This window comes from Nematolebias whitei, chromosome 22, assembly GCF_014905685.2.
Source record: "Nematolebias whitei isolate Nwh7 chromosome 22, NemWhi1, whole genome shotgun sequence".
Classification (NCBI taxonomy): domain Eukaryota; kingdom Metazoa; phylum Chordata; class Actinopteri; order Cyprinodontiformes; family Rivulidae; genus Nematolebias; species Nematolebias whitei.
In genome coordinates, this window is record NC_056519.1 from 31,995,907 (window position 1) to 32,007,530 (window position 11,624).

Consider the following 11,624-nt stretch of genomic DNA (forward strand, 5'->3'; position numbering starts at 1 on the left):
TTGCCACCATGCCTTGCTTTCCCGAGTGAGGTAGGCACATGACACATGCCACGCCCTCACCGCAGCCTCTCCTCCAATGGGTCTCAAAACGAATCCTATAGCTCAGGTATTACCCGCAGCCGTTTCCTAGGACAGTTTTAGTTTTAAGGCTGTGTTGAGATGATTCACCCAGACTGTTAGCTACCTCCGATCCATGCACCACACCCAAAGTCTCACCTCGTGCCTCGCCCGACCTAGCAGCAGGAGTGGGGATGTTTAGCAGACGAGGAAGCGCAAGTTAAAGGTAACTCATCTCTTGATTTAGCGTTACAATTATTAATCGATCTGGCGTTGTTTAGAGCCTAGGTACAAGGCTTATGGATGTTGTTTTATGATCAACAGCTAATAAAACCGTTTAAAACCTCCTGTGCTTCTGTTGTTTCTCTGAACCAAGTTTTCTACTTACAAGAACAAAAGGGGTGTTTGAAATAAGAATCCAGAATTTTACGTTTTGCTCTGCTTTAATCAATAACTTTTGCAGGGGAACAGTGGTACGCACAATAATGATTACACTTGATTACAAAGAGATTACATGATGAATAATTTTCACTCCTTAGTCCCTTTCCAGTTGTTGACTTTTCCTGGGCAAGGTAGATCTCCGTCCCTGTGGATGGGCTTGAGACAGGCCCTTGGACTCCTCTCTGTTCGGCCTCGGACTTCTTTTAGTCCGGCCGGCCATGCCCGGTCTTGCTCAGGAACACAAGTATCCACACAGTTTACCTACTCTCTCTACCTGACCTAACACATTATTTCTCACTGCAAGGAAGACCCTTCTGCAACTCTGAGTAACCAGATTTATAATATAATTGATTTTTCTGCTTGTCAATTCATACACCGCTGCTTTAATTTGGGATAAGGTTTTATTAAGGACTAAATTTGAGAAACATCCCCTTACCATGTTTTCTGAATTAGTAAGAGGCAAATTTCCCCATCTCTCTCTCGGATGTGGGCCGTTTCTGGTCCTCGGTCTGGTTGAAATTGAAGAAAAAGGATTTAGGAATAATCCGGGCTGATGGGTTGATGAATAGTTCCAAAAAGAAGCGTATTCCAACGGATTTCACCCTAGTTCTTCTCCAGCAGAGACCGTCCAACATTGCCCTATTAGTTCACAATCGTCCCGTGGTCCTCTTGTCCTCCTCCTCGCACGAGCAGTGGGTCCCAAACAGCAGAGTCTTCACTGAAACCTTTGTTTATATAGCCTGAGATTTTGACTGACATCTCCAGACCGATCGTGCCATCAGGCTAATCCATCCCCTTTTGGGTTGGACCGTGGTCTGAATTTACAGGCCTCTTATGAGGTTTTGCCAGTCACTCCTCATGCATATTAATCTCTGGGAGTACGTTGTTCAATTATACTTAGTCATTCTGAGTTGTCCTATCCTGATTCGCTCAGAGCTGTTTCTGGGATTTTCCCATTGCATAATACCCTTGCTTGTATTACTTCTTCCAGAACATTCTACGGAGTTCTAAGAAAGTTAAATCTGGTCTTCTGGACATTCAAAAAAACAAAACAAAAAAAAACAACAAAAAAATGTAGAAACGTTTCGTCTCTCATCCGAGACTTCCTCAGTCTGAGGTGCTGTATTCAGCTCAATCTCTTAAATAGCACCTTCTCAGAGTGGATCAACCAATTTTGCTGCTGACAACCAAAACCAGCTGATCACATGCTCATGAAGGACCAACAGCCTAACAATGGATCATTAGCACACTGATGGCTGTTTACTATTCACAGAGAGCTGAGTGATACTAGCAATCACAGCATTGTAAGAGGGGGACAATTGAACACGTAGGCCTCCACCCCTGTTTAACGATGGACGATTTCTTTTCACAAAGATGGCCTCCTTTACTCCTCTCTCAAACCATCGTTCCTCTCTATCCAGGATGTGCACATCTTCATCCCTGAAAGAGGGACCGCTGGCCTGGAGATGAGTGTAGACCGCAGAGTCCTGGCCTGATGATGTTGATCTTCTGTGCTGGGCCATCCTTTTGGCCAGTGGCTGTTTTGTTTCCCCGATGTAAGACTGATCACAGCCCTCCTGACACTGAACAGCATACACAACATTACTCTGTTTGTGCCGGGGGAATGGATTTTGGGATGAACCAGTCTTTGCCGTAATGTATTTTGAGGTTTAAAAGCCACTGGGACGTTATGTTTAGAAAATAAACGTCTCAGTTTCTCTGATACTCCCTCAACATATGGAATGACCACTGGTCTGGGTTCCTCCTTTTCACCTGTTGGCTGACTGGAGTCCTGTTTGGGTTTCTTCTCTGCTTTCAGGAAGGCCCAGTTAGGATATCCACATTGCTCTAGAGCCTGTCTTGTGTGGGATTTCTCCTTCTGCCTGGCTCCTGAGTTAGTGGGGACGCTGTCTGCTCTGTGATACAGAGTCCTGATGACTCCTAACTTGTGCTCCAAAGGGTGATGGGAGTCAAACTGCAAATACTGGTCTGTGTGGGTGGGTTTACGGTACACCTCGGTTTGCAAATGTCCTCTATCAGAGACTGAGACCTCACAGTCCAAGAAAGCCAACCTGCCATTTTTTACATCTTCTCCTGTGAACTTGATGCATTTATCCACAGAGTTGATGTGATCAGTAAAATGTTGGACTTCCTGAGATTTAATTTTAACCCAGTTGTCATCAACAAAGCTGAACCAATGACTTGATGGTGTCCCTGAAAAAGGACGTCAAGGCTCTCTTTTCTACCTCCTCCATGTACAGGTTGGCAACAATAGGAGAAACTGGAGACCCCATAGCACACCCATGTTTCTGCCTATAATATTGCTCCCCATATGTGAAGTAGGTTGACTGCAGGCACAGTTTCAAGAGTTGACACAGTTGTTCTGTGGAAAGCGTGGTCCTGCTGCTCAGAGTGGTGTCTGATTTTAATTTTAAACTGACCACCTCTACTGCATCATCAACAGGAATGCACGTAAACAGTGATGTGACATCAAAGGAGACCATTAATCCAAAAAAGGCCATGCTCAATAATTCAGGTATACAATCCAACAATTTTCAGTCAGGTCATCTGGACAGTTTCTTTTTTTTCTGAAACGTTTCACCTTCCATCCAGAAGGCTTCATCAGTCAAAGAAACACACAACACAAAACTGATTCTTTCCCCAAACAGCTTACTCCAAAGTGGAACAAACCAGTTATGTTGGTGCTAAGATGGTGTCTTTGGCACGCCCCCTCCTCTGGAGCCGGCCCTCTTCCTTGTCGACAGTCATGTCTCTGGTTACAAAGAAATGAAATATTTTGTTGCATATATGACACCTGTTCATTCAACCTTTATTTATGCAGGTTAGTCACATTGAGTCATGAGGACTCATTTACAATTCAGGACTCATTTACTCATTTACCGGTGCCAGCAAAATAAGTCAGGAATTTTTCAATACCGAGTTATTCATTTGTAATTACCCATTATAGAAGCTTCAGTGATGGTTTGCTCTTGATTTATTGCCTGGCACGCTTATTTTGTTTGAGTATGCTGGTTTGAAAACTTATTGGTTTTTAAAATGGGAGTCTCCAAACGTCACAAAGATGCCAGACATTACATAAAGGAATTTCCCAGCACTACGGCATCTGGCAGAAAAAAAAGTTAATTTCAAAGAAAAGTAAAGTATAAGACTAATTTATTTCTAAAAACATTCTTGATAAGAAAAAAAAATACAATTTAAATTTTCTGGATCACTAGATGGTTTCTTTGGGAACTAATTTTCACACCTCATTTACAACAAAAATCAAAATTCTCACTCATTTTTCCAACATGGGTCACACATTCATGCAAATCAGCTGACTGTTTCTCTTTTCCACATAAATTCAGTAAACTTTGCAAAACTTGTGATTGAACACAGATCCAGAAGGTATTTTACTACACTTTTACCATTAACTCTTTTACCATTAACTCACACCTTTGGTTTCAAAGTTTAAATAAAAAATAATCTTGACATTTGTAATAAACAAATGGATAAAATAATATCTAAAAAAAGAAGCTTGTGACACCAAATCTAATAAATATTTTAGAATTAAGCATTGATAAACTAATGAAGCCTCGTACTGATTTATATTTCATTTTCTAATGTAAGATAAAAGATGACTGACCCAAACTTAATTAAACAGTTTATCTTTACAATTACCACATGAGCCTTGTTAGGAATAAAATAACCTTTGATGATGAATTGTGGAAAACAACATAATATGGGTTGGCGAATATAAGGTTTAATTATGAACTATGGAACATAGATCATATAAAGAAGACTAGAATATCTGTCAGATGCGTAAACTAGGCCATAAGCTGATAAATAATATATTTTTAGTGACTGCTAACTTTTAAAATCAACCATGACACTTTCTGCTGTCAGTAGGAAAATAGTTCCTTATAAGGCCTTTAATGAGAAAACAAAACAACTGAAAGGTTCTCGTTCAGTTAAATAAGATTAATTATAAAGTTAAATTATACTTCACATCATTTGAGTATGTGTGGGGATTATAAAATAATTAATGATGAGTTAAAGAGCAACTTAATAGGTCAGAACGACCGTAGAGCAATCTAAGACTTGATAATGTAATAAGTTATCAAGAGGATAATCAGTCTCACAGTTATTGTGAGATTATATGTGTGTGGGCTAAAATTTGTCTAATGGAAAGAGGAATGTGTCATGTACTCAGATGAAAGAGATGACAGATAATGTGTGCCCGATTGATTGGATATAAATTGAAAACAGGATGTGTCACGGGGTGGAAAAAACAGTCTGTGTGGGAACAGACTTGACACACATCAGAATTGTATTGTACAGGGGCCCCTTGATGTCAGGTAACATATAAACAATTCTCTCTTGTTCACACATTTTGAAGTCTGTAAAAATAAAGATGTTGTTTAATTCTGACATAATCGTGTGTTCCTTCCAAGCAAACAACCTGGGTGGAGGAAAGGAGAAGGACATCGTTTCCCTTTACAGCCTACACAGATCTTACTTCAGATCGATGAACTATGATGGTGTGTGATCTATTTTTAGAGTTAAGACAAAGAGAGGAATTAACTGTGTGAACAGGATGTTTGCAGTTGATGTTACACTGCATTTCAGTTGATTTTTCTTCACATGTGAATTAGAATCATGGACTGATGAAACCGGTTCCACTTGGTGACTTTCAGAGTCCTGACTCTCCAGGCTGCTTCTTCTTGTCCTCCGGCACTCTTCCCAGAACAAACGGAGTCTTGATGTTCAGCCGGTCCCTCTCTGCCTCATCGTCTTCATCGTATGGCTCATCGTCATTTTCATCCTCAACGTCACTGTGGTGTGGGGTGGAGTGGACGGATGCCGAAGGAGAGGGGGGCACTGAGGAGGGCCGGGGGTACCGGAAACCTTCTGTCTGTGCACATGAAGAAGTCAAAGTTATTTAAATCTACCAATGATATCAAATAATCTTCTTACTGATTCTATACTTTCCACAACTATTGTCCTTCACCTTTTCTTTTAAATTCATTTTACTTTCTTAGTTCTTACATTCTCACTCAACTTTTTTAATTTATTATAGTTGTACCTTTCTGTCTGCCTTTACTTGCCACATATATTTTAACTTTTTTATTGCATAATTGCTATTTTTTTCTCATGCATCCTCATTATGGATTTTTCTTATGTCTTATTTGTTTCCACTTTTCTTTTAAAGGTTAACAAGTTTTTCAATTCAATTCAATTCAATTTATTTATATAGTGCCAATTCACAGCAAATTTGTCTCATGGCACTTTACAGGAACATTCACATAGTCTACATAGAAAAGCCAGTTACTACAATTACTACAATTACTATTAATTCCACATAATTACACTATAATTTTACTTAATTCAACCTTTATTTCTCCACGTTAGTCTCAACGAGTCACAAGGATTCATTTTCAAGAGAGACCTGTTTAAACAAACCACAGATAAGGGACACAACAATAAACAGCCATAAAATGCATATAAAATAAAAAGTAAATAAAAGTATCCTGATGCATGCTCAATAATCCAGGTAGAAAAATCCAAGAAAGTTCAATATGGTCCTCTGGACATTCAAAAAAACAAAAAACAAAACAAAGCAAAAAAAAATAAAAAAATGTAGAAACGTTTCGTCTCTCATCCAAGAGACTTCCTCAGTCTGAGCTGTTGTTTTCAGCTCAGTCTCTTAAATAGCACCTTCTCAGAGTGGATCAACCAGTTTTGCTGCTGACAACCAAAACCAATTGATCACATGCTCAAGAAGGACCATCAGCCTAACAAAGGATCATTAGCACACTGATGGCTGTTTACTATTCACAGAGGGCTGAGTGATACTAGCAATCACAGCATTGTAAGAGGGGGACAGTTGAACCTGGAGGCCTCCACCCCTGTTTAATGATGGACAGTTTCTTTTCACAAAGATGGCCTCCTTTACTCCTCTCTCAAACCATCGTTCCTCTCTATCCAGGATGTGAACATCTTCATCCCTGAAAGAGTGACCGCTGGCCTGGAGATGAGTGTAGACCGCAGAATCCTGGCCTGATGGTGTTGATCTTCTGTGCTGGGCCATCCTTTTGGCCTGTGGGGCTGTTTAGTTTCCCCGATGTAAGACTGATCACCCTCCTGACACTGAACAGCATACACAACATTACTCTGTTTGTGCCGGGGGATTGGATCTTTGGGATGAACCAGTCTTTGCCGTAATGTATTTTGGGGTTTAAAAGCCACTGGGATGTTATGTTTAGAAAATAAACATCTCAGTTTCTCTGATACTCCTTCAACATACGGAATGACCACTGGTCTGGGTCTGGGTTCCTCCTTTTCACCTGATGGCTGACTGGAGTCCTGTTTGGTTTTCTTCTCTGCTTTCAGGAAGGCCCAGTTAGGATATTGTAGTGAACTAAGCCTCAGGTCAAAATCTGGCCCTGAGGGCCTTCCTGGGACAAGAACTGTTACTTCATTGATTTGAGTCCAGAGACACAAAATTAAGTTCATCCAGAGACTTTCTAAGTGTGTCCTGCACTGATCAATTGAAAGAACACTCTCTTTTTTATTATCATTACTATTTTACAAATGTCTTGATAATCAAAAGTGTTTTTAGTTCAAACCATTTTTAAATGTTGAAGTGAACTACTCATTTTAAATCAACTGTGAAACAGTATAAATGATTGTTAATCCTCATTCAAAGTAGAAATCAAGTTAATGTCTGTTACAAGAGTAATTATGCATTTTTGATCTTCTGTCTGAAATGAGCAAGTCGTGATGTGGGTCACAAGTCAAGTTTCGGTCAAAAACATGTTTACTGGAAAGAAATGTCATGTTTAACTTTTTCAGATAGATAGAAGAAGACTGGCTCCAAAAAGTCTCTGTTCTTCAAAACATCTTTCTGTCTGTTCTTAAAACAATCTACTCTGTCTCCTTGACTTTTAATGACCCTCTTACGTCACTAAGACCACACCCCTGTTGGTTCTTTCAACCAATCAGGAAGTTCTCAGAGGAGCTGGAAGTGACCTCTTTAAAAGGGTCAACACTTCCTAGTTCCAACAGAACAACGGGAACTACGCAGAACAAAATTCCAGAAGGAAGAACAAAGTTCCGAGTCTCGTGGGGATTATGGAATCTTCCACATCTGAGTGGAACCTCTGACGGGCTCACAGCTCATGTGAGTCCACCTGAGAGGTGAGCGTGGTGTTGAACGAAGTACCGTCACTACTTCGGACGATTCGCAGCTGTTCCTACGGAGACGCTGGAAAGGTAGCGTTACTGGTGGCCTCGTACGGTATCATAAATGGACTGTGTTATTCGTGTAACAATTGAATTTATCATGTTGGCATATCTGATCTTAACTGAAATTAGCTTAAAAGTGCAGATTTCTTTTCGACTGTGAAACGCAGCGTTTTGCAGCAGTGGGATTCAGAGAAAGTTTTCCGTTGTGGTGTTTTTAGAGCTGAAAGTAAAGTCAGTGTGTTCATTTAAAAGCTGAAATTTGTACATCTGTTGTGTAACTGAAGCTGGGTTTGTGGTAAAATGCTTTGATTCTGTTTAATCTGTGACAGAAGAGGGTTCTGTTCCGGCTCGGTTCTGATTCGTTCGAACGAGTCGTGTTTTGAATGGATAAAACGCTGTTTTAAAAGCTGGGCTCCGTCTCAGATCACTGTTAAGTGCTTCGTTATATTTGTAGCAGTTAAAATTGTACATTTTGAGAAGTTAATGGACGAAAGTTGACCGGAATGTTCAGGCTAATCGCTAACACGCTAGCTAGAATGACGATGCGTCATTGGTTGAAAACTGCTGTTTGAAACGCTCTGATTCGCTGAGAGGCGAGTGACGTGTCTGTCGTCACTTCCTCTGATGTCAGGTTGTAAAACCCACCCCCGCTGCTGCTCTGTCATTGGTTGATTGTCACGTGACCCGGAAATGAAGCTCGTCTTCATAGTGAATTTCAATCTGTTGTTTGAAGTTGATAAGCGCTTTAAAGTTGGTTCTGAACCGTTGATCCAATTACTAAAAGCCTAATCGCTGAAACTTTGCCACGTTCAAGTTTTAAATCCATCATTAAATGGTGATTTTGGACCACGCTAGCCGATGCTAAATTTTTAAGCTAACGGCTAACGACCGGATGTCACCAAAGCCACAGGAAGTCATCGCGACTCCTACTGGTTGTCACTAACAGTGACAGGTTAAAATAAATAAGGTTACACTGCCACCTCCTGTTGGAAACTCGATATGACAGTTTCATTTCGTTTTTAGGATTTTGGTGAAATTGAACGTTCATATTTCTTTAAAATAAGCATTTTTGAGTTAATAAACGTTCCTCAAGCTGAGTTATTACTGTTATCTTGCATTTAAAAAGTGATTAAAGTATTTATGCCCAGAAAGACGTTTACTAAGAAATTTTTCATTCACTGATAAATCCTCAAAAGGAGGTGCAAAATGAAAAATTAAGAACTTTTGACAGATACAGTCTAGATAATCACAGAGTTGATAAGTTTACTCAATTGCTGAAAGGAAAATACACGTTTAATTGCTAAAACACCAAATAAAAAATAAATAAAACAGAAAAGGAAACCTTTCTGATTTATTTTACCACCTAAAAACACAACATCTTCCTGTCTATTTATTTAAATAAAATAAATAAAGAGATAATGGAAAAAGAGGAGGACAACATTGACCTTTCAGACTCCCAGTCAGAAGATGACAGTCAACAAGATGACATCATCCAGGGAGCTTTAAATATTTTAACAAACCCGATAATTGGCACACCATTAGAAGAGATGGATGAAATTCAGAAAGCTACGGTACTGGAAAGTTTAGTAGAAAATGCCACGGTGGCAGAGAATAAAAAGCTGAGCCTTGAACGGTTAGCAAAAATTTCTCTGCTTCTCAAAGACAAATTGGATCAACAGGTTGAACAAAATGACGTGCTGACTAAACAATATGCAGAGAAAATCGGGATGTTTCAGGACCTTGAAGGACGCTTCCTTCGGTTCCAAAATGAACACATCAAGCATACTGAAGAACATCTGGAACAGATGACACGTTTGAAGCAAGACGCACGTGCAGAAATTGATTCACTAAACAAGCAAGTACAGTCACTTTCAGCATCACTTACTGAAGCCAGGAAAGTCGAAGAACAGGTTTCCATGACATACTCTTCATTAAAAGAGGAGTACGAGGAAACGGTTTCACGATTGTACCACTGCAAAGCTGAGACAGACGTGCTTAAAACACAACTTTGCCATGCAGAAAGGAAATATGGTGAGAGGCATGGACAGAATGTGGGGACACACTGGGCTTCAGACCCAAATCTCCTGTAGATGAACATATGCATGATATATTCATAAATTAAACGGATTCTTTCATTTTTCTGGACTGTATAATGACGTGCATCTGAATTTAATAAAATGTGGATGGAAACGTTAATTATCTTTGACTCACCAACGACAGTGGGTCATTTATTAACATAATCAAGTTTAACACATCACACATTTACATTAATTGGCAAGAATTGAAAATAACGACAGCTTATTAATCAGTTTTATAGGAAGTAAACAATACAGCGATTGTTCTCACTTCCAGTAGTACAACAGGCATTACCACACGGCGGTGGTTGAAAACTTTGCTTTAGACATTTCTAAAAATATCTGGAATAATTTCTACTTGATAGAAGAGTTTTAAAGATGGAAAGATGAAGTTTATCTTGAGAGAGATGTGTGAGGGAATTTGTCTGTTTTAACCAGAACAGCACGCTCCTTTGGACCAGCTTGTCCCAACGGTACACTTTGGTTGAAGATCGACTTTTTACCTTTCTGAAGATATGTCAGTTCCGGCGTAAAGTTCCACTTCGAGCCACTTTCAGCGTCTCCGTAAGAACAGCTAAACCTCGGGAGTCGTGAGATCATCCAGAACAGACTTCATAATTCCTCTGAACTTCTCTCGTCCAGCTTGATTTTCTTTCATCAGCATCCTGAATTCCAGCCTTCATGAACTCTGGAACTGCTGAGTTTCAGAACTGCAGAACTTCTTCATCTACTCCCAAACGACTGGAGCTGCAAACTCTCCACCCGACTCCAACTGGAGGTGGAACCTCTTGCAGAACTCTCCATCTACTCCAACTCTTCTCCAGACAAAACTAGGTTGAACTAGGAAGTGCCAACATTTAAAGAAAGCTCACTTCCGGTTCATTTGAGAACTTTCTGATTGGTCGATTGACCAAAACAGAGGTGTGTTTTGTGATGTAAGGTGTTATGAAAAGTCAAGGAAAAAGATTAAGATTGTTTAAGAACAGACAGAAGATTGTTATGAAGAATTCAGACTTCGTGGAGTCACTTCTCCAGTATCTTGCTGTAAAAGTTAAACATGACATTTCTTTTTCAGTAAACTTGCAGTTGACCAAAACTTGAACTTTGACCACCTTACACACTTGCTCACTTCAAACAGACGATCAAGAAATTGAATCATTACTCTGTAACGTATTCCAACTTGATTTCACTTTGAATGAGGATTAAGAATCATTATTACTGTTTCACAGTTAATAAAAATGAGTAGTTCACTTCAACATTTAAACATTGTTTGAACTAACACAATTTGATTATCAAACATTTGTAAAATAGTAATGATAATAGAAAGTAGTCTTCTTTTACTTGATTAATTCAAGAAAGAAAGTCTCAGGATGGGTCAACCTGTATTTCTGGATTCAAATCAATGAAATGACAGTTTCTGTCCCATATGGTCCTTAAGGTCAAGGTTTTGACATCAGGCCTAGTTCACTACAGTCCCCCCTTTGGAAATCATCGCCTGTCCATGGGGATGAATTCCAACATGAACTTACGCCTTCGAATGTCCTTGAGCTTGATGTAATCCAGCAAGGAAAACAAAAGTCAAAAGTAATCCAGCAAGGAAAACAAAAGTCAAAAGTAATCCAGCAAGGAAAACAAAAGTCAAAGGTAATTCCACAATGTTCTTGGTAATTCCATTGTGTTGATGATAATTCCATAATGTTGTTGGTAATTCCATTGTAGCAATGCTTTAACCCCCTTGGAAACAGTGTCTGTAATCCATTGGAAAAAGTCATATAATCCACAACGGTAAATCCACAACGATTGAAA

At 39.5% G+C, this 11,624-nt stretch overlaps 1 protein-coding gene across 1 annotated transcript in view; it reads right to left on the bottom strand.

The window, feature by feature from the left end:
- Nucleotides 1-4,665: 4,665 nt before the first annotated feature.
- Nucleotides 4,666-11,624, bottom strand: part of gys2 (glycogen synthase 2) — a 232,173-nt gene continuing 225,214 nt past the window's right edge. Inside the window, exon 16 of the mRNA XM_037696271.1 lies at nucleotides 4,666-5,410. Within this exon, the coding sequence (XP_037552199.1) occupies nucleotides 5,189-5,410 (222 nt within the window). The 3' untranslated portion in view covers nucleotides 4,666-5,188. The remainder of the gene's footprint in view (nucleotides 5,411-11,624) is intronic.